Consider the following 23,911-nt stretch of genomic DNA (forward strand, 5'->3'; position numbering starts at 1 on the left):
CCTTCACCGCCCCTTTGGCGATTCTAGTAGTGGGTGGGGGACGGGAGGGTACTTGGCAACCCGGGTAAGGAGAGTGCGGGTGACTGGTTGGGGGCCGTGCCCCTTGCAGCCAGGGTTCCCGCTTTTCAGGCCAGATCCGTTGTTTTTACAGCGCACCAGGACGCGCCCCCCTCGGCCCCCCAGCGAGCTTGGCGGAGGCCTGGGCAGAGAGCTTGGGCGTCCGGCGAGTGACTGGCAATTTCCCGCGAAAGGGAGAAGCGTGGTGCCCGTTCTGCAAAGACCTCTGAAGGCGCGGGGCGCTCTCTTGAGCTCCCCAAGCCCGCCGGCCAAGGGGCGCCGAGTCTTTCCCTTCCGCGCCTCGCCCGCCCCGCAGCGCGGCAGGGGCCGGGCTCCCTTTTAGCGCGCGCAATAAAACTGATGCAACCGCGGGCGCATTTGCACCGCCGCTCCAAAGCCAGCTACGCTCCCCCCGCCTCCCCCCCCGGCCTGCACCCCTGCGTGGCTGCGGGAGGGGGGGGCTTGCTCTCCGGCTGGGGGTGCGATTTTCAGCCCCATGCAGAGGCACGGCCTGTGTGTGTGTTGGGGGGGGGGAGGGTGAACAGCCGCTGCTCCTGCCGCCTGGGGTGGGACTGGGAGGGACTTATCCCAGGGCAAGGGAGTCACTAGGAATCCCCCCCCCGCCCGGGTCTGGGCCGGGCAGGCTGGAGGAGAGACCTTGCTCCCCGGCCCCGCCCCCGCGGGGGGTTTCTTGTACCCCCCCCGTCCCCCCGCGCCGGTTGCCTTGAGATTTTCCGCCCGCTCTGGCGCTTTCCCGCCGCCGCCGCCCGCGCAGTGCCAGGCTCCGCGCGCAGGTGAGTGGCCGGCCCGGCAAGCGGCTGGCGCGGGGACGGGACTGGCCGGGTGTTTCCAGCTGGGAACTTGCTAGCGAGCTGAGCCGGTAGCGGGGCTGCCCGTGCACGTGGCCTGCCGGTGGCCTGCCTGTACAGCCTGTGTGCCACATGGCACCTGCGTGGGGGTCCGCGTGTGCGCTCTGCACCGCCTGTGTGCCGTAGGCACGTGCCTCTGCGCGCGCCCTGTGCGCCCTATGCACGTGCCTGCTTGTGCCCCCTGTGCGCGGCTTGTGCGCCCTATGCACGTGCCCGCTTGTGCCCCCTGTGCGCGGCCTGTGCGCCCTATGCACGTGCCCGCTTGTGCCCCCTGTGCGCGGCCTGTGCGCCCCATGCACGTGCCTGCTTGTGCCCCCTGTGCGCGGCCTGTGCGCCCTATGCACGTGCCCGCTTGTGCCCCCCCTGTGCGCGGCTTGTGCGCCCTATGCACGTGCCCGCTTGTGCCCCCCCTGTGCGCGGCCTGTGTGCCCTATGCACGTGCCCGCTTGTGCCCCCCCTGTGCGCGGCTTGTGCGCCCTATGCACGTGCCCGCTTGTGCCCCCCCTGTGCGCGGCCTGTGCGCCCTATGCACGTGCCCGCTTGTGCCCCCCCTGTGCGCGGCCTGTGCGCCCTATGCACGTGCCCGCTTGTGCCCCCTGTGCGCGGCCTGTGCGCCCTATGCACGTGCCCGCTTGTGCCCCCCCTGTGCGCGGCTTGTGCGCCCTATGCACGTGCCCGCTTGTGCCCCCCCTGTGCGCGGCCTGTGCGCCCCATGCACGTGCCCGCTTGTGCCCCCTGTGCGCGGCCTGTGTGCCCTATGCACGTGCCCGCTTGTGCCCCCTGTGCGCGGCCTGTGCGCCCTATGCACGTGCCCGCTTGTGCCCCCTGTGCGCGGCCTGTGCGCCCTATGCACGTGCCTGCTTGTGCCCCCTGTGCGCGGCCTGTGCGCCCTATGCACGTGCCCGCTTGTGCCCCCTGTGCGCGGCCTGTGCGCCCTATGCACGTGCCTGCTTGTGCCCCCTGTGCGCGGCCTGTGTGCCCTATGCACGTGCCCGCTTGTGCCCCCCCTGTGCGCGGCCTGTGCGCCCTATGCACGTGCCCGCTTGTGCCCCCTGTGCGCGGCCTGTGCGCCCTATGCACGTGCCCGCTTGTGCCCCCTGTGCGCGGCCTGTGTGCCCTATGCACATGCCCGCTTGTGCCCCCTGTGCACGGCCTGTGCGCCCTATGCACGTGCTTGCTTGTGCCCCCTGTGCGCGGCCTGTGCGCCCTATGCACGTGCCCGCTTGTGCCCCCTGTGCGCGGCCTGTGCGCCCTATGCACGTGCCTGCTTGTGCCCCCTGTGCGCGGCTTGTGCGCCCTATGCACGTGCCCGCTTGTGCCCCCTGTGCGCGGCCTGTGCGCCCTATGCACGTGCCCGCTTGTGCCCCCTGTGCGCGGCCTGTGCGCCCCATGCACGTGCCTGCTTGTGCCCCCTGTGCGCGGCCTGTGCGCCCTATGCACGTGCCCGCTTGTGCCCCCCCTGTGCGCGGCTTGTGCGCCCTATGCACGTGCCCGCTTGTGCCCCCCCTGTGCGCGGCCTGTGTGCCCTATGCACGTGCCCGCTTGTGCCCCCCCTGTGCGCGGCTTGTGCGCCCTATGCACGTGCCCGCTTGTGCCCCCCCTGTGCGCGGCCTGTGCGCCCTATGCACGTGCCCGCTTGTGCCCCCCCTGTGCGCGGCCTGTGCGCCCTATGCACGTGCCCGCTTGTGCCCCCTGTGCGCGGCCTGTGCGCCCTATGCACGTGCCCGCTTGTGCCCCCCCTGTGCGCGGCTTGTGCGCCCTATGCACGTGCCCGCTTGTGCCCCCCCTGTGCGCGGCCTGTGCGCCCCATGCACGTGCCCGCTTGTGCCCCCTGTGCGCGGCCTGTGTGCCCTATGCACGTGCCCGCTTGTGCCCCCTGTGCGCGGCCTGTGCGCCCTATGCACGTGCCCGCTTGTGCCCCCTGTGCGCGGCCTGTGCGCCCTATGCACGTGCCTGCTTGTGCCCCCTGTGCGCGGCCTGTGCGCCCTATGCACGTGCCCGCTTGTGCCCCCTGTGCGCGGCCTGTGCGCCCTATGCACGTGCCTGCTTGTGCCCCCTGTGCGCGGCCTGTGTGCCCTATGCACGTGCCCGCTTGTGCCCCCCCTGTGCGCGGCCTGTGCGCCCTATGCACGTGCCCGCTTGTGCCCCCTGTGCGCGGCCTGTGCGCCCTATGCACGTGCCCGCTTGTGCCCCCTGTGCGCGGCCTGTGTGCCCTATGCACATGCCCGCTTGTGCCCCCTGTGCACGGCCTGTGCGCCCTATGCACGTGCTTGCTTGTGCCCCCTGTGCGCGGCCTGTGCGCCCTATGCACGTGCCCGCTTGTGCCCCCTGTGCGCGGCCTGTGCGCCCTATGCACGTGCCCGCTTGTGCCCTCTGTGCGCGGCCTGTGCGCCCTATGCACGTGCCCGCTTGTGCCCCCTGTGCGCGCCCTGTGCGCCCTATGCACGTGCCTGCTTGTGCCCCCTGTGCGCGGCCTGTGCGCCCTATGCACGTGCCCGCTTGTGCCCCCCCTGTGCGCGGCCTGTGCGCCCTATGCACGTGCCTGCTTGTGCCCCCTGTGCGCGCCCTGTGCGCCCTATGCACGTGCCCGCTTGTGCCCCCTGTGCGCGGCCTGTGCGCCCTATGCACGTGCCCGCTTGTGCCCCCTGTGCGCGGCCTGTGCGCCCTATGCACGTGCCCGCTTGTGCCCCCTGTGCGCGGCCTGTGCGCCACACGCATCTGCCTGCTTGTGCCCCCTGTGCGCGGCCTGTGTGCCACACGCATCTGCCTGCTTGTGCGTGCTAGGTGCAGTAACCGGCTTGTTTCTCGTGTGCCCTGTGTGTGCCACATTCATGTGAGCTTCATGTGTTATCACTGTGCCATATGGATGTACCTGTGGGGGTGCACTCTGTGTACAGTGCCGTGTGTGTAAGTCCAGGGTGTTTGCCCCATATCTGTGTAGCCTGTGCACTGTGTGTGTTCCATACGCCCATGTGCTCCATGTATTATTGCTGTGCCCTGTGCATATGAGTCCCGTGTGTGCCCTAAGCGATGTATCTGATGTCATCTGTGTGCTGTGTGCCTGTGTATGTCACAGATCATCTGTATACTATATGTGCATGTTTCTTGTATTGTTTCTGTGTATCCATGTGCATTCACAATGCCTGCATGTGTGCTGGGTGTGTATGTGATTCCCATGTACTTGTTCTATGTGTACTCCATAGGCATGAGCTGTGTGTTCTATGTGCACGTGCATTCTTTGGATGCCGAGGTATTCTTTGCATATGCATATCCTATTGTGTTCTTCAGGCATGTGCATTGCACATAATAAGGTCCTTGAGTAAGAATCCTTTGATCTGATCTGCCCCTGGTGTGTTCTGTGTGTGTGCACGTGTCCTACGTGTACTCTGTGTGCATGATCATGCATGTGTGTGTTGAGTGTGCATGTTCCCACAGGTGGTTCTGTAGCAGTCACGCTGTCTTTGTGCTCCTGGTGGCATTTTCAAGCGGTCCCTTTCTGCCTTTTCCTGCTTATGTGTGGTGGTGGTGGTGGTGGTGGTGATGATGGGGGGGTTCAGGTTTTCCCTGAATACACACAGCAGTAGGAAGGAGATACAGTGAGACAATTCTGTTCTTTCCAAAAGAGTGGAACGTTAAACACAGAAGGAATTTTTCCTGGATTTGCATCCCAGAGTGAGCCAATTGAAGCCACTGGAGTTGCAAAGGGGTGTGGAAATGGTCAAAATTTGGGCTGTTATTCTTAAGTAAAGCTAAGATTTTGTCATGATATTTTTAGTAAAAGTCACGGACAGGTCACAGGCAATAAACAAAAATGAAGGAAGCCTGTGACCTGTCCCTGGCTTACTAAAAATAACTGACAAAATGGGGAGGGAGGAGGGTCCAGCACTCACCGCTGCTGGGGCTCCAGGGGCTACCCACAGTATTTCTACCCTTTCCCCCCCCACCCCCCAGCTGCCTGTGGCAGTTCGGAGCTGCGGGCCCACAGCTGGGAGCTCCGGGGTCCACCTGTGGCGACTGGGCATCTGTAGCCCCGCCATCCCGGGGCTGAAGTGGAAAATGTCACAGAGGTCTCTGAAAGTCATAGATTCCATGACTTCTGTGACCTCCGTGACAAAATCTTGGCCTTAGTCTTAAGTAATAGCCACCTCCAAAGGAATAATTATGGAGATGCCTGGTATCTCATCGGTCCTAGGTAAAAGCGAGTGGGGCAGGTAGAGTCACTAGGGGAGGGGGTGTTAATAGATTTAGAATTAGCTGCTATCCATTGCCCTGAATAACCTACAATGTGATTTATCTAGGAATTGTGTTTTTCTAAAACAGTGTTTGAAATTTCTGTTGACTCTGCTCTCGTAGTTGCAAATTTTCCAAACCCTGACCACCGCGATAAAGTGAGTGAGTGAGAGAGAGAGAACTGGCTGTGGAGAACTTGCCCGAGGACTAACTTTGTGTGTGTACACTTTGTTTTTCAGGGCTTCCAGAGGAGTGCTTTCTGGGCTTTAATTTAGCCTGGCCATGTCGCCTCCAGCTAACACAGGCCTAGCCTACACCGCTCCTGATGGGGGATGGGGCTGGGCAGTAGTATTTGGAGCGTTCATTTCCATTGGATTTTCATATGCTTTTCCTAAAGCCATAGCAATCTTCTTCAAAGAAATCCAGGATTTCTTTGGCACATCCTACAGTGAGATTGCATGGGTGTCTTCAATTATGTTGGCCACTACCTATGGTGGAGGTGAGTACATCAGAAATACCCAGTTGTTTTTGTTTTCTTCTAATAAGGGAGTACAGGTACCTACAGATTAAAGAAACTGTAGATTCTGGTTGCACTCTGTTCATGTGTGTGTTGGAGTATCATGCATCTTTTAGAAAGCTGTACTTGGATAATGAAATCAAAAATCTTGTGTTGCACAGATCATGTTTAAGATGCTGCTTTGAGTAAAAAATTCAAAATGTGACTTGAGAGCCTAAATGCCAGTATCAAAAGTGATTTAGGGACAGATTTTCAAAGGTATTTAGGTGCCTAAAGATGCAGATAGGTGCTTAATGGGTTTTGTAAGCACTTACATTAGGCACCTAACTCTGATTTCAATGGAAGTCAGGCACCTAATCTACTTAGGCAGCTTTGAAAATCTTGCTAGGTGCCTTTCTGCATCTTTAGGTGCTACGTAACCTTTGAAATTCTGGCCATTGGGCACTTTGGAGCCTAAATCCCATTCACTTTCAAATGGGCTCTGAAGTGACTCAGTCCCTTTTGAAAATAAGACTTTGCCTCCGAAGTCAGGTAGGTGCTTTTGAAAATTTTACCCTTTTATAAAGCATTGTGGTATTTATTTTATGTCTTGTTCTAAGACTTTTAAATGTTGCAGTATGTTTAAGAGCTAAGCTATGGTGATTATAGATCTGCTTGGTAGCGATTGTCTTTGTAGAATTTGCTGTTGAGCAACCTTAACTCTGACCCAACCAAGTGTTTGTTTGGGGGAAATTCCCTGTTTTGTTAAATAGGTAGATATCAGTATTGATAGGTAAGTCACATGGCCAGTTATCAACATTAATGTGCATTATCCTTCCAATGTCCCCCATGGACTCCATTCAGAGCTGTCATCCTCAACATCCTATTGCCTGTGTGAACAGGTGCAATATATGGGGACTCAGGGTGGCCGTGGAAGGAGAGAGCATGGGTGTAGCACGGTTGTTTGTGTGTGGGAGAACATAGGTGGAGTGGGGTAGTGAGAGGGGAGTGCGGCTGTGGGGGGACTTGGGCTGCATGGTCAGGGATGGGGAGAAGTGGGGCTGTAATGCCAGAAGGGCAGAAGGACTGAAAGAAATGAGCAAAAACCAAGTATGTCAATGCTGGAAAATATCAAACTGAGTCGAGGGACATGGGATGTGGGACTCAAACCTAAAAAATATTAGCCCCAGGCACCAAGTTCGTGCCATGCCCAGCGGCCTCGGGTGTTTGCAGGTGACTGGCCTGAGTGATCGTACTGAGGGCGCAGGATGTCTGGGGTTTAGCAGCGTTGCTCAATGCACCCTTGAAACTGCACTCTTCTGTTCTACGGCAGTGCAGTCTGGTAAGTTTTCTGCTCAGTCTGATGGAACATGCAGGGTTTTCCTGGCACGTGTGATGTTTTGGGTGTCCTCTTTTATCATTACACGGTTGTTCACCTTTGCCCCAATTTGCGGCGTACATGATACCGAGATAGTTTTCTGCTTGCTACACACTATGAGAACAACCTGTTTGACCTCATGTTTTGTCTGGCTTCACATACCCAGAGCAAATTTTACATGACTTCTGGCCCTTTATTGGCAGGAACTTGGACTTTGACCCTCTCTGCCTATGATAAAGCACCTGTTGAGTTCCATCCATAGGAGCCAATGAAAGCCTGCCCCACTTTATTTCCCAAGTGTGAAGGAGACACAGGATGCCTGCTTTGACAGCGTGCCGGAAATGTTTTTCCTTGTTTTGGCCTCGATGGGTAACTTCTCTCAATCAAGAGGGCAGCTGTGAAACAATTTGGCCTGTACAGCAAGGGCATTAATGTCTTTGGGAGTAGCATTGTCAAATGTCTAAGGCCTTGATATAATGCCCATGGAAGTCAATAGGAGTAGCTGGCTATGGTGTTTGGGCAAAGCCAAACACTGGGCAGAGCAATAAATGAAGCAGTCCCCTGAATTGTAGCTTATTGTTTGTTGGGACCGGTTGTAAGTTCTGTAATACAATAGCAATAGCTAGTCACCCTCATCAGCTCACTGAACAGAGCGTATTAGGTAGTTGTTACTTTTTGCTACTTCCATCATAACAGGCTGTGAACAACCTGGGCAGTCTTTGATAAAACTAATGTAACGGCATGTCAATACTGAATCCTGAATAGATATTACAGGTGGTTTCTCCCATTTTTTATGGCAATAAACTGTCCCTTTGCATTCTTTAAAAATAAAATGACTACAGTTTTCCTCCCTCGTGGACTAATGCACTCTGGGAAGTTTAAAGGCATACACATGCTGAATGCTCTAGGGCTTGTATTTGTTGACCTAGTGCTTGATTCAAAAGCCCATTGAAATCAATGGGAGTCTTTCAGTGGACTCCAGTGGGTCAGTCCCATAGAGCCCAGCCTTGCAAGGACCTGGGCACATCCTTCCATGGGCCCGTAGGGCTCTCCTCACCTCAGAGGAGTGCTCGGAAACATGCAGGCCCATTAGCGCCAACTCACAGGAAGGATGTATAATTTTTGAAAGGTCAGAGGTCGGGGTGATGTTCACAGAGTAGTAGTTTGGCAACTGAAGCTCTGTCCCACCAACCCCAGGCATAGCTACCCTGCCCAACCCCCTTCTCCCTCACCACAGTAGTCTCCCCATACATGAAATGCATGACTTGGCAGGGGCTGGGGAGTGCTGTGAGAGGTTCCTTTGTTCCCCTTGATGCTCATAATTTGCTGTGCATTTAATCCTTTTGTATTGATATTGATAAATAAACATAGAAGTGCAGGACTGGAAGAGACGTCGCTAGGTTATCTGGTCCAGTCCCCTGCACTGAGGCAGGACAAGGTATTATCCAGACCATCCCTGACAGGTGTTTGTCTAACCTGTTTTTGACAGTTTGGAAGTTGACAGTTTGGAAGTTTGGAAGTTTTTTCTAATGTGTAACCTAAATCATCCTTGCTGCAATTTAAGCCCATTACGTCTTGTCCCATTGTCAGTGGATAAGGAGTGCAATTTCTCACCCTTTTCTTTATAACAACCTTTTACTTACTTGAAGACTGTTATCATGTCCCCACTCAGTCATCTCTTCTCCAAACTAAACAAACCCAATGTTTTCATTCATTCTTTCCTCAAGTTTTCTAGACCTTTAATAATTTTTGTGGTTCTCCTCTGGACTTGTCCAGTTTGTCCACATCTTTCCCAAAGTGTGGTGCCTAGAACTGGACACAGTACTCCAGATATCAGCATGGAGTAGAGTGGAAGAATTACTTCTTGTGTCTTGCTTACAACACTCCTGCTAACACATCCCAGAATGATGTTTGCTTATTTTTTGCAATGGTATTACATTGTTGACTCATATTTAGTTTGTAACCCTCTATAACCCCCAGATTCTTTTCTGCAGTACTCCTTCCTAGGCAGTAATTTCCAATTTTGTATTTGTGCAATTGATTATTCCTTCTTAAATGTAGTACTTTGCATTTGTTCTTATTGAATTTCATCCTATGTAGTTTAGACCATTTCTCCACTTTGTCAAGATCATTATGAATTCTAATCCTGTCTCCAAAGCATTTGCAGCCCCTCCCAGCTTGGTATCTTATGCAAACTTCATAAGTGTACTCTCTATGCCATTATACAAATCATTCATGAAGATGTTGAATAAAACCGCACCCCGGACAAATCTCTGTGGGACCCCTCTTGATATGCCCTTTCAGCTTGACTGTAAACCATTGACACTGACCATCAGACATTGTAATCATAATCAGGCATCTTAGATGCTAAAAACAAGCTCTCTAACTCAGTGGTTCTTAACCTATTTACCATTGTGGGCCACATATGTGGCCCACAATGTGTTATGTGAGGTGAGGGCCGAGGAGTGAGACTGTGAGAGCGAATGTAGAGTTGTATGGCAACATAGTAACTGAAAAATGTTTCATGACCATTTTATTAGATTTAACTCTTGTTTTTAAAATCACGCAAATTAAAGTTGGCTACTCAAGCCTTCTACATTCTTCTTGGTTTCTTGTTGTACTTTTTCACAACTCTGTTAACAAACTTCTCGAATGCAATGTGTTCATCTTTGGTGGCTTCTCATGTGTCCAGTACTTCCAGTCCTTCAATTGATCTGCTCATTAGTTCATTCACATGATCAGGCAGAAGGCGACTTCTTTCAGAACACAAAATTCTATTCAATGAAGAAAAAGAACGCTGAACTGTAGCTGTTGTGACTGAGAGTAGCAAGAGATGAGTTCCCATTTCTTTCATCCCAGGAAACATAGCACAAAGATCAGGTCGAGCCACTAGAGATGGTAGTAAAGAAGTTGAAGTCAAATCTTCGTTCATTCATGGTATGACATTCCACTCTGTGATCAGATTCTCTGTGTTGTCCTGATCACTTGGCAGCCCCATTGCTGGTAATGCCTCACTTCACTCAACTCATAGGTGCTGGGGATGCTGCTGCATCCCCCTGTCTTGCAGTGGAGTCCATTGTCTACAGGGTTTACAGTTTGGTTCAGTGGCTCTCAGCACCCTCACTCTCAGCACCCCTGACTAAACTGTTGGTATTTTATATTTTATAAGATTGGTATCTGTAAAAGCTACATAGAGGTTGAGTAGAATCCAGAAGTTGCTGTTGTAGATTTGTAAGAATCAAGTCTGTGTACTTTTTCAGCTGGCTTAACAAACGCTTCTTGTCCTGAAAAAACAACGAGGCATCCTTGTGGCACCTTAGAGACTAACAAATTTATTTGGGCATAAGTTTTTGTGGGCTAGAACCCACTTCATCAGATGCATGGAGTAGAAAATACAGTAGCAGATATATATATACATAGTACATGAAAAGTTGGAAATTGCCTTACCAAGTTGGGGGTCAGTCTAACGAGACAATTCAATTAACAGTAGAATACCAAGGGAGGAAAAATCACTTTTGTAGTGGTAATGAGGGTGGCCCATTTCCTGTTAACTGAATTATCTTGTTAGACTGACCCCCCACTTGGTAAGGCAACCCCCATCTTTTCATGTACTATGTATATATATATACCTTTTACTGTATTTTCCACTCCATGCATCTGATGAAGTGGGTTCTAGCCCATGAAAGCTTATGCCCAAATAAATTTGTTAGTCTCTAAGGTGCCACAAGGACTCCTCGTTGTTTTTGCTGATACAGACTAACATGGCTACCACTCTGAAACTTCTTGTCCTCTTCACTTAAGGATTCAATATAAGGGCCTTCATTAGTCAACTTCAGGGCTGATGTCTTTGCTTCTTCCAGTACGTTTTCAATGGATATCTTTCTGATTGATCCAAGTGTAGCTTCTATTGCTGGAGAAAGATCTATGACTGTTGTAGCAGATGCCTGGATGGCATTGTTTAATGACCAAGTCTTAACAGTAGACTTATCAGAGAGAAAGACGATTGTATTCTCTGAACATAGTAGCCATAGCCCACCAGCCTCACTACTTAGATCCGTCCCATCTTGGTAGATAAAGCCAGTAATAATGGTTGCATTAATTTTAAGAAAACAGCCAAGGATTGCGCATGGGAAAGCCAGCAAGTTTTCCCAGTTTGGACTAATTTGAACTTCAATCCCAGAGAATTGTCTGTTTTTTCCAAGATGTTCAGTCTTTTTGGACTCTTCTTCAAAAAAGAATATAACAAAGACATTACATTTATAACTCTTTAAATGCCTTTTGAAGATTCTGCAGCTCGTACTAGTGCTAGTTGAGTAAATCACAAAATCATAGGACTGGAAGGGACCTTGAGAGGGCAGAACAGCAGCATCACTGGCTGCACAAGGCAGTGGAGCAGGGGGAGGAGGGACACCCCTGCTCCAGAGGAGTCACCAGGCTGATCATCCAACTGCCCTGCTGTAGCTCGGGTCCCTCTGCCCTTTCCAGACGCTGCTGCTTGCCTGCTGCCTGCCGCCTCCGTCAGCCCAACTGGCTCTTGGCAGGTCAGGTGGGAATCAGGCAAACCCTGTGCACGGCGCCCCAAAGGCCAGCCCGCTTCCAGGGAAATTTGCAGCTCCATCAAATGCTCAAGCAGCCATCTGTTTGGGGTCCAGTTTACAAGCATTTAACTCTTCTAAGATGTGGAGTGTCACAGATGCAGCCAATGTGTCTTCTATAACCTGCACATCTAGAAATGCATCTACTGGTCTACCAATGATATCAAGATAATGTATACAATGACTTAATACTTGATGTCTATTTGCATCGGTGCATTCATCAGCCATGTATGCAAATTTTTTGAATGTGGTGAGAGTTCTTCATTTTCTCAGCTGCTGAGTTTTTCACTGTTGCATGGCATGCTTCTAACCAGTCAGTTGTGTTTCTTGCAGAAAGATAGTGAGCATTTGCTGGTCTTGTTCGGAAACAGTGTCCAACTTCAGGGTTAATAAGTGACAATGCACTTAATGTTGGCCTCCAGTTTGTAGTGTGTGGTATCTCTTGCTTAAAAAGAAAGTGTGATGCGACAGCCATGTTTGTTCACATAAACTGTCTTGTGTCTCCAGCATTCTTAACAGGCTCATTGAGCACTTCTAAAATTGGCTTTGACAGTGACTGGCTTATAAGCCTTGGTGCATCTCGATGTAGTCAAGATGTCATGTTGGTATATTCTTGGTTCTTGGAATGTTCTTCATTTTGGTTGGTTTGACCACTAGGGGGATGAAGGGGGAGTTCAGATGGAGTGTACACCCCTTCCCCCCCGGAGGGAATTCAGTGGCAGCCTTGCCATTGGCTTCCGGGGGGAAGCTGGCCTCCTGTCCATGAATCTCCTGTCAAGGAGCCCACATCTCAAACCCAGGCCCGCCGAGTGGGAGCCTTATCGTCTGTGCCACTGAGCAAAATGCTGCTAACACTCCGCTACCAGGAGCGGCACAGGTTGACTCAACCAGGTCAGATGACTAATGGCAGCCGGCTGATTGGGCATCACCGGTTGCAAAGCTTCCTGTTCCTGTCCCATCCCTCATCTGAGCAACTAGTCTCTAAGCCTGTTACTGCCTAGACCTCTGAGACCAAGTTCCTTGCTTCCCTGCCTGGTTTCTGCTCCTTGTTCTTGCTGTCTCGCCCTGTTCTTTGTTCCTGCCACCACACCTTGTCCCTGACCCTGTCACCACTCCCTGACCCAGTTGCTGATTCCAGCTTTCACCCTTGGTATGACCACAATTCTGACTCCAACCACTACTCCTGGCTCCAACCACTAGGTCAGACAGCGCAGGTTTCGGGCCCTGACATCAGTACACGTTCAGTGGAAGTGCTACTATGGGGACGTCCACACTGTGGAGACGTAGGCTAGATTAGGTGGTTGGGGAATGTCAGGTATGCGATTAGCTGTGGAACTCACTGCCACAAGATATCAATGAGGGCAAGAGTTTAGCAGAATTAAAAAGGGCATGTATATTTATTTGGGTAATGAAAATATCCAGTTAGAATCATAAGTGGTAAACCAGAAACGAGTTCTGGGGGGGATATAAACCCTTGTGCTTCAGGGGTCAATCTAACCTCTAACTATTGGGGATCAGAAGGAAACTTTCCTTCACGGTAGGTTATTGCATAGCTGCTAAATTCAGGATTTCTTGCACCTTCCTCTGACACATGGGATTGGCAACTGTTGCAGAAAAGATGCTGGGTTAGATACAGTACTGTTCTGATCCAATCTGGCAATTCCCATGTTCCTACATTGCAATTCATTTTCTTCTGGCTCTTACACTGTTCAAAACAATAGGGCTAAAATACAGTGTATGCTCTTTAAATAGGACCTTGGAATGGAAGGCATTTTATCCTAATTAGCTAACTGTCCCTTTGAAAGGATCTTAAATGTTACATATGAATTGCTACCACAATTGTAACACAGGGTCAATGAATGCATAGAGATCCATCTTTGGAGCAGCTGTATGATCAAGGCCTTCACCTTTGCCTTGCAATCCTTTAGAATTATGTACATTTATTTGTCCTCTGCTCCCCTTCTCCATTCCTGCATTGGGTTTATGTTTGCTTCAGTTTTCCTCAAGTTGGTGATGCCAAATTGCTTAGTGACTGCAGACAAGGTAGCAGTGGGAGTTTACAGAACATTAAACACACTTGCCCCGGAGTGTATTTAACACATCTAATGTGATTGACTGGGTATTTAACACTAGAGCAGGCTGACATAAACAGCTTGAGTGATTTAGAAGATGTCATTAAAGGAACAGGGCACCAGTTTGTATGAGTTTTCAGAGTTTTGTTCTGCTAAAGCAGCTATTGCAATTCTCTGCAAGTCAATATAATAAAGCCTGTTTTACTATGCAAGCTAGTTAGTAGTTTGACATCAGGTTTTGTAACTTTGTTTTTTTAATTGAAATAATAAAGTAAGAACATAAGCTTTTTTTATATGTGCACTTTACTAGAGCTGGTTTAAAAAATGTAATTTTCACAAAAATGTAACCTACTGTTTGCTGGTCTTATTAAAATTTTGATGAAAATGTCATCAGAATTTCTAATTTCAATATGTTTCAACCAGCAAAACAGAACAAAAATCTTGTAACATTTGCTGTAGTTACTAATGCAAGAGACGGAACCCAGAGCTAGATTCTGAAATGCCTCAGAAAGGTCAACCCAGAACTCTAGACTGCAACTGCCCTGAACTTTGGAGAAGCTTGTGTCTGGATTTAGATTTGTACTCTGTGGTTCAGGGTCTTCTCTAAATAATACCAAATGCTGGCATCAGTGCTTATTATTTTTCTGACCGATAATGGTATCCTGTCCTCAGTGGAGAACTTTAAATAATGCTGTTTCCAAAGTAGGAGAAATCCAAGCCATCACAGGTGACTAGATATTGCACTGATGGGCATGAAATACAAACTTGAATGGAATAATAAATTCATATATTCCAAGCCCAGAAGGGACCATTGTGATCATCTAGTCTGACCACTGTATGACACAGGCCAGAGAACTTCCCCAAAATAATTCCTAGAGCAGATATTTTAGAAAAACAACCAATCTTGATTTAAAAATTGTCAGTGATGGAGAATCCACCACGACCCTTAGTCTGTTGTTCAATTGTTTAATTACTTTTGTGTCAAAAATTTATGTCCTATTTCCAGTCTGAATTTGTCTGTTTTTAGCTTCTAGCCATTGGGTCATGTTATACTTCATATAATCAAATCTATCTTGCTGTAATTTCTATAATTGAGCCTAGTGCCATACTAATATACACTGTAGGAAGAGGTAACTCGTCTCCAAATATTCATTTAGCCTAAATGAAGATTCATGAAACTTTAATATCTTCTTATGACCTGCTCCTCTCACCTCATTGAGTCGTTGTGGTTGACTCAGACCAAGAAACAGAACTGAAAGGCAATAACACTCCTTTGACAGAATGCCAAGGTTCAAGGGCATTTTTTGCCACAACCTTTCCAGCATAGTGGCCCTGGCTCATCTGACCCAAAGATCTACCAGTGGCTTCAACCTCCTGACAGGGATTGCTCAGCTGGCTGCCGGTGCAACATCTGATCTTCCCTCAGTATCTTCGCAAACCTTCCCCCCCCCACCACCACCCCAAATCTGTATATTTGGGCACCCAACTTGAGACCCTTTTAAAGAGGCCTGGTTTTCAGAGGACGAGTGCTTAGCACTTTCTGAAAATCAGGCCCTTTCACAGTGTCTCAAGTTGGGACCCAAAATCATTGGTCACTTTTGCAAGCTTCGGTCATATATTCATCCTGCTTGAAACATGGGGTGAATGTGGGGTGTCTTGTTGTGGTGTTGTAAAACAATGCAGTCTAAAATGGATAGGGAGTAACCTTGCCTGGATGCCAGTGTAAATATGTTGTAACTGACTAGTGTGAAACTGAATTAAATTAGATTATCCAGTTGGTATTAGCATGAGAAAGAGTGTATGTCCATACTGTGCCTTGAGGGAAGTGAGAGGACTGACTAGTTTCACACCTCAACAATCAGCCTTTTAGCAATGAAATCAAGGCACAAGACCTACCCAACCTCCCCCTGGAGCGGTGTGGCTCTGTTCGAACCCCCGCGCCAATGCAGCCCTGTATGTATGATAACCCAAAGTTCGCTATGTTTTACAGCAGCGAAAGGGCCAAATGCAGTTATTTGGGATCCAGCCATGTAGATCAAAAGCTTTATTCAAAGTCAACAGTTCTGTGCTGTTTGTTCATCTCAGTTCATTGACGGGTCACTGTCCTCCACTGGCACCTGGCCCTGAGCAACTTTCCTTCATGGAATTCCTCTTAATCCTGCGGGGCTAATAGAGAACAGAAGGATATCCTTGATTATCGGCTTGAGTAACTGCCTGCTTGTATGCTGACGAAGATGGAAGTGGTAGCAGTGCTTGAGAAAGACTTCTTTAAATGGGATTTCTAAGTCTGATAGAGCGAAATAACTGTACAGCAGATTGAAAGGCATTGGAGTGGGATGCTGGAAACCAGCATAGCTCCATTGAAGTCAGTTCCCCACCAGTTGAGGAACTAACCCTGTATGTTTCAACAAAATGTAGAGACACTGATGTTCTGATTAATAATAGCCTTTATTTTCAGACATCCTCAGCCTGCTGTCTCTCATTGCCTTGACATGATCCTCATTATAAAGGTGTTCTTTCACTGCTTACATTATACCATGCTCTCTGTCTACATTTCACAAGTGAATCAGAAAGAGCTTGTTTTCTGGCACTTCTTTCATACGCCAAGCCAGACGCGCAGCTGGTGGAAATCGGTGTAGATCTGTTGACTTTGGTGGAGCATTGCTGATTTATAGCAGCTGTGGGGCTGGGCCATAATATCAAAGCAGCCCTGGTTTTGGGAAATAAGATTGAAGAAATGGAATACTTGTGTTTAATCTTTATAAACAATTTACATTTTCCTTAATGTGTATTCAGGGAGGCAAACAACAGACTTTGTTTTAAGATGGAACTCAATAAGCTTAGGAATGGGATTCTGTGAAGGGGTTGCCTGCAATAGCAGGACTTGGACTCAAAGACTAGGAGTGGCCTTTTAGTCCTGAGTCCGGGGGTGAAGGCTGCAAAGTGCTGAGCAGATTCTGAACACTCGGTGATCAGTGGGAGTTGAGGGCACGCAATATCCTGCATAATTGTGCCCATTGTACTGCTGGCTCTAGATTGACAGGCCTAGAGAGTGTGGAATTTGGTCTGTCTTTCACAGACCTCTTTTCTAGCCACAGAACAGTCAGTACGCGGACAGTTGTCCCTCCAGTGGCCTGATCCAGAGAGTGGGTCGTTCAGTCTCCATATCTGTTCCTCCCGTGGCACTGTTCTAACACTACTAGTTAACCAACTGCTTGTAATTTTTCATAGATTTTTAAGGCCAGAAGAGACCATTATGACCTCCTGCATAGCACAGTCCAAGTATTATCCCAGTTTTACAGATGGGAAACAGGCGCCTAAATGCCTTTGGACAAGTAACCGAGGCCCAGATCCGCAAAGTCACACTAGAGGTCCACAGAACAAGAAGGAACTGAATGGGGGTCTCCAGAGTCCCTGGCTATCGGCCTAATTACTGGATAGGGTGGCCACTGACGCATCCCCAGAATACCGGACATTCTGGTACACATGGGAAGGTGCAAGGTCAAGCCACACGGAAGACGCCATTTTGAAGAGTGTGCTGCACTGCCCCTGTTGGCGTGACCTCTGTGCATGATACAGTGTGTCCCTCCATGCGAAATACTGGACAAAACCATACCTGGTTTTGTCTCGGTGCCAGACAAGGAACAAACCACTCCAAAACAGGACTGTCCAGCTTCAAACCAGACGAATGGCCTACCTATCACTGGACCATCCTCCTTCTTGAGGATTAAAGCTGTTCTGGAAGCCTTACGCCAAGCAATGTGGTTTCTAACAAAGTTGACGATCCTTGCTGGAACGGTGCTCCAACCTTTCACTGTTACATTTGAGAGAAGCCATTGCTCTGCAACGCGGGGGTCTATCAGAGTAGCCATTCTCAGCCAAAATCACATGAGGTGTCTGGGTCTAACTGGCCAAAGAGTCTATTAAAAATACCTGTTGAGGTAGTTGGTGCAGTTTCTCGTTAAATATGCTCATCATGCTCCGAGGCAAAGCGTGCAGAAGGGGTAAAATGTGCTCTCCACTGAAACTTGAGGGCTTGTATGGCATGCCCACTAGCACTTCCACTTGTCTTTTAAATAGTCCAATTGAGAGCGCTCGACTGGGATGCAGGAGACTTGGGTTCAATTCCTGGCTCTGTCACAGGCTTGCTGAGTGACCTTGTGCAAGTCATTTCCCCTCGCTGTGCCTCAGTTTCCTCATCTTCAAAACAGAGCTAGCACTTCACAAGGTAGGTCTGTGTCACTATGAGAGCTATAGAGGAAAAGCAATATATGCCAGCGAGGTATTATTATATATATGCAAAGTATTACTATTTATATTACTATTATATATATGCAAAGTATTACTTTTACCTGTTGGGGCTCACTGTTAGAATGCATTAGAATTTGTGCAGGTGTTTGCACCTGTGAAGCACAGATACGAATGTGGTGAAAAATATGAGCAAAGTGATAGGATATGGCTCTTAATGGAACCAGTGTCTTCATGGATGATGTGACAGGAAGGTTGGTTGTGGGGTTAAGGCACAGAAGAGCCACTTAAGAGACTTGGGTTTGATTCCTAGCTCTGCTGAAAAATCCTTGGGAGACTGTTTAATCTCTGTGTGCCATAGTCTCCCCATCTGTAAAATGGGAATGCTACTGTTGTCTGTTTGGATTGTATACAATGTGTGTCTGTAGTTTATAGGAATTAGGTAGTCTCCCTTTAAATAGTTAGGGATTCCTTTCTGTCTTCTGTTGCAGAAGCCACCAGAACCTAAGAGAGTAGCAGGGTGTATATGTACGTAGGCCTTGTATGTTTTTAATGACAATTGTTTGGACCCTAGCTGTGTCCTTGTGGTTTCCTCATACTCTTAATGATGAGTAGAGAGCAAAAACAAAACTGTGTGTTTGTACAGCACCTTGCACAATGAGATCTTGGTCTCTTTTAGAGCCTTTAGCTGCTATTGTACTACAATTAATAAATAAACCAAAGGACAATCAAGGCAATGTCCACAAACTAATATTTATGCTACTGTTTTGAGAATCACTGTCTGAATGTTTTGAGATACAGGAACATACAAGCCAGTGTCTGAAAACTCCAAAGAAATTGTGATTTGTTTTTGAATAAACCTGTGATCCCTGAGCCAGGCAGTGTTTATTACTGTCAAAATTTATTATTTATCAATTTGAACTTGGAAGAAAAAGCCAGAGGATCTAATTCTGGAGATCCCCTGATTTGATGTTTTTTTTTCTCTCGCAAAGCTTGTAAACTCTTAATACAGCATCTGCTAAAACAGCAAGGCTGGGCTTGTATTGGACTTGGGAAGTTGAAAGTCAACAATTGACCTTGCACATTTTAATCCAGAATTTTATTGTTCCATTGTATTATGCTGCTAGTACTATAATTTACAATGAGGGGTATAGAAAGGACATGCAACTGCATAAGGCATTATGGATAATGGGTCTGATTCTGCAAACTCAGACAAAACTCCCCATGTAATAAAGGCTGTGGGATCAGGCGCAAAGGTAACTTTAGGCCTAATTCAAGAGGCACTGAAATCATTCCATCAGCTTCAATGGGCCGTGGAACAGGTCCTTTAACCTTTCAAATCACTGTACAAATATCAATCCTCAGGACACCCCTATGCCAAATATGTAAATAGTATTTTCCTCATTACAGGTGGAAAAGCAGAAAGGGTAAGTTACTTGCTCAGCACATCAGGTGACAACTCCGAAAGTCCCAAGCTTTATCCATTGGATCACACTGCTTGTTAACATTTTACAATGATCCTACTGCATATAGGTATTTTCATCTCTCTTTTCAACTCCCCACTTAAATGCAGATCTGTCAAAGGGAGAAAGATACGGTGCGTGCTCCAGTTCAAGAAATGTTTCCTCCAAACTGCAGTTATTTTAGCAGGCATTCTGCTCCGGCAGGGGTCTGTTACCAGCGTGTTTAGTCTAGCGTCATCGAGGTTTGACAGCTGCAGCAGTAAGTGCTGCAATTCTTGCATTACCTTCTCCAGAAACAAATCACTGCGCGGATTCTGCAAATGCTTATGCATGTAATTCTACTCATGGGAAACCAATGGGTTAGTAAAGATACACGTGTGCTTACATGGGTTCAGGATTGGGGCCCAAGGTTCTATATAACTTAGTCTAAATAGAGACAAAATGCCTATGAATTAGGTACTTAATACTGTTGAGGATCTTGGCCAAAACCACCACTTCAGGGTATATCGATGACTCTAATCCGTGGGCAGCATTAGCACTCAGCTGTTTGGTACTCACTGTTACATGCTTGTAATGCCTATTTCTTATCTGGCCTATATCCAATCTGTCCCATAATACTGTCACGGATAGCCGTGAATTAGAGTTGTTGTTTGTGGAATCAGTAAATGTTGGTAAATGTCAATTTCACCAAACACATCCAAATCGACGAAAAAATATTTCCATCAATGATAATAGAAATTTACAGACAGGTGTGACAGGGTCGGGCCGGATGGCTATAGGAGAGTAATAGAAGGCAGATATATTAGCCCCAGGTTAAGTAGGTCCCTTTTCCCTGGGTAAGGTAACAGGGGAGGTTCCAGAACAATCAGGAACCTTCTGGAGACAATTAAGACGGACAGGCTGATTAGAACACCTGCAGCCAATCAAGAAGCTGTTAGACTCAATTAAGGCAGGCTAATCAGGGCACCTGGGTTTAAAAAGGAGCTCACTTCAGTTTGTGGTGCGCGTGAGGAGCTGGGAGCAAGAGGTGCTAGGAGCTGAGAGTGAGAACGCATACTGTTGGAGGACTGAAGAGCACAAACATGATCAGACACCAGGAGGAAGGCCCTATGGTGAGGATAAAGAAGGTGTTGGGAGGAGGCCATGGGGAAGTAGCCCAGAGAGTTGTAGCTGTCGCACAGCCGTTCCAGGAGGCACTCTAGACAGCTGCAATCCACAGGGCCCTGGGCTGGAACCTGGAGTACAGGGCGGCCCGGGTTCCCCCCAAACCTCCCAACTCCTGGTCAGGCACAGGAGGAGTTGACCTGGACTATGGGTTCATGAAACGGCCAAAGTGAGGGCTGCTGTGAAGCTCCAAGGTGAGCAAATCCGCCAATAAGCTCAAGACCAATCAAGGTAGAGGACGAACTTTGTCACACAGGCAAAGTAAGAAAAATGCTGTTTGAGAATTTATTAGAGTTTGATTTAAGAATATTTACTATATATTTTGACATGTGATGTTGACAATCTGTGTTTGAATGATTATAAGGCTAAAACTTTTTGAAACTGAATGTCTACTGTCATTAAATAGTTACTGTTTCACCCTGCCCATAATTTGCTACAAGTGTGAACATTTAAATTGATAACAATTTAAAAAAATGCTTAAAATCCATAATTTTGCTCAACCATGAAACTTGAAATCGATAAAAATTGGAAAAAATGCTTAACAATAAACATTGATATTCTCTGTTATAAACAAATAAAAATCAAATTCTGCCAAGCCTAATTATGATTAAGCCAGGCCCGGCGCTCTACAAAAACAAAAAGAAGTGCATGGCCTTTGCGCTGAGCAGTTTATAATCAATGGGATTGATTCTCCACAGTCCTGCACCTGGCTTCTGTTCCTGGCCCTGCCACTGTTCTGCACTTTGTGCCTCTGTTTCCCTTGTGCCCTCTGACTGCCATGTCTGTGTGTTTGCAGGGACTGTCTCACCACAAGTTTAGCACAGTGAGTTGGGGAGTCTCTTGGTGCTACCTTAATAACTACTAATAATTTGCACTCACTTTGGGCAGTTGTAAATTCTGGCAAAAGAGGGACGTGATGGAGAATCAAGCGCTAGGTTTAGCCATTTAGTATCAAGTTGAGGGTAACAACAGAATGGAGTGGGGAGTGGAGGAGAGAAGGAAAGTCAGTATTTACAGAATACCATCACCTGGTGACTCACGATAGAGATGTGTTCAATTTCATAGTGCTGGTTCAATGACAAAGATTTTTTTGTATTGTATATGTAAAAATAACTAATTATCGCCTCGTTTCTTGTGGCCATCTCTGAAGATGTGATGTCTAGGGAGGGACTGGAATGACGAGAGGGTAGCTGCAGAAATAAGAACATAAGAATGGCCATACTGGGTCAGACCAAAGGTCCATCCAGCCCAGTGTCCTGTCTGCAAACAGTGGCCAGTGCCATGTGCCCCAGAGGGAGTGAACCTAACAGGTAATGATCAAGTGATCTCTCTCCCGCCATCCAGCTCCACCCTATGACAAACAGAGGCTAGGGACACCATTCCTTACCCGTTCGGGCTAATAGCCATTAATGGACTTAACCTCCATGAATTTATCCAGTACTCTTTTAAACCCTGTTATAGTCCTAGCCTCCACAACCTCCTCAGGCAAGGAGTTCCACAGGTTGACTGTGCAGTGTGTGAAGAAGAACTTCCTTTTGTTTTAAACCTGCTGCCCATTCATTTCATTTGGTGGCCCCCTAGTTCTTATATTATGGGAACAAGTAAATAACTTTTCCTTATTCACTTTCTCCACACCACCCATGATTTTATATCTCTGTCATATCCCCCCTTAGTCTCCTCTGTTCCAAGCCTCAAATGCCAGTTGCTGAAAAAAACCTTGTTGTTCTACTTAGATGTAAAGTGTCTGGATCAGGGATGATCTTTTTTTTTCAGTGTTTGTACAGCATCTAGCACAACGGGGTCCTGGTCCGTGACTGGGACTCCTAAGTCCCGCAGCAATAGAAATAATTATAAATAATCATTATTCAGTATTGTTCTCATGACTTTTAATTCTGTTGCCTTTTCGTACTGAGTAGTTTTTTCTGGACCTTGATTCCGTTTAGCATTTATAGGTCATGTTTTAATTCCCAGAATCTAAGGTCCCAATCCTGCCAGCACTTAAACACATAATTCACTTTACACCCGTTGAGTTCAATGGCTCTACTCCCGTAAATAAAGAGACGCATGTATGTAAATGTTGTAAGGATGCGGAACTACGGGCCAGATTTTTAAAGGCATTTAGACACCTAACTAACTCCCATTGATTTCATTGGGAATTAGACACCTAGATACTTTAAAAGTCTACCACTAAGTCCTTAACTTGCTGTAAGAACAAGAACCCTGACTGTTAAATAACTTCATTATAATCTGAATCCTTCCTGTGCCATCAGATGGCTTAGAGGGCATGAACAAGACTTCGCCATCCCTATGTATTGTACTGTTTACTGGAAAGGCTCCCTTGTTGTATTAACTGTTCTCTCTGCCTGTAGCAGACAATAGTTTAGTCTCCTGAGGGCTGTAATTCTTTGGTCTAAATCTGGTTGTTGGGCCTGGGACGGGGATGGCTGGGTAACATTTAGCAGCCTGTAATATACAAGAGGTCAGACTAGATGATATAGTATCCTTTCTGGCCTTAAACTCAATGGATACGTCTACACAACAAAAAAAGACTAGCGGAAGTGAGTCTCAGTGCCCGGGTCAACTGACTTGGGCTCACGGGCTGGTGCTGTAGGGCGAAAAATGGCAGTGTAAACGTTCAGTCTTAGGCTGGAGCTCAGGCTGTAAAATTCGGGGAGGGGTTGAGTCTCAGAGCCCAGGCTCCGGCCTGAGCAGGAACAGCTACACTGCCATTTTTAGATTCCCAGCGCAAGCCCAAGGCAGTTGACCCAGGGTCTGAGACTCACTTTGCAGTGTAGACGTACCCTGTGACACTATGACAAGGCTAAGTCGTGGGAAGTGTGGAGGAGCAGTCGGCTGGTTTTCCTCTGCTCCCTGCCTGTCCGGCGTGGGTGGCCCTACCAGGAACTAAAACTCCCACCAGCATAGCTCTCTGGATTGTTGGGGTACATAAGCCTTCCCACCAAGTCGAGGTGCAGTCCCCAGAAAAGGATCTTCATTATAATGCTGATTTATATTAAGAATCCATGCAAATAATGATTTTGGCTCTGTCATTGATGGTGGTCAGTAAATTTGTACACGTCTACTGAACATCACAGACCACTCCAGCCCTACAAGGTCACTACCTGTGCACTTCATTTTTTATTTTTTTTTTAAATAACTCCATTCTAGTTCACAGCAATAATAGCACCAGGGATTCAGGTGAAATATTTTGGTGTTCTTGGTCTTCCGTCATCACAAAGCTTTATCATTTTGTCCTTCAGTGCAGCTAGCAAGGCCACCAGACAGGCGTAACAGAGTTGTGACAGACTTAAAAAAGGAGAATACTGTGTGCTAGTAAGG

General features: G+C 48.0%; 1 protein-coding gene across 1 annotated transcript in view; it reads left to right on the plus strand.

Moving 5' to 3' along the window:
- The first annotated feature begins 761 nt into the window (after positions 1-761).
- LOC144268138 (monocarboxylate transporter 2-like) overlaps positions 762-23,911 on the plus strand; it is a 48,609-nt gene continuing 25,459 nt past the window's right edge. Inside the window, exons 1-2 of the mRNA XM_077822759.1 lie at positions 762-851; positions 5,396-5,655. Of these exons, the coding sequence (XP_077678885.1) occupies positions 5,439-5,655 (217 nt within the window). The 5' untranslated portion in view covers positions 762-851; positions 5,396-5,438. The remainder of the gene's footprint in view (positions 852-5,395; positions 5,656-23,911) is intronic.

The sequence above is a fragment of the Eretmochelys imbricata genome, chromosome 7, assembly GCF_965152235.1.
Source record: "Eretmochelys imbricata isolate rEreImb1 chromosome 7, rEreImb1.hap1, whole genome shotgun sequence".
NCBI lineage: Eukaryota > Metazoa > Chordata > Testudines > Cheloniidae > Eretmochelys > Eretmochelys imbricata.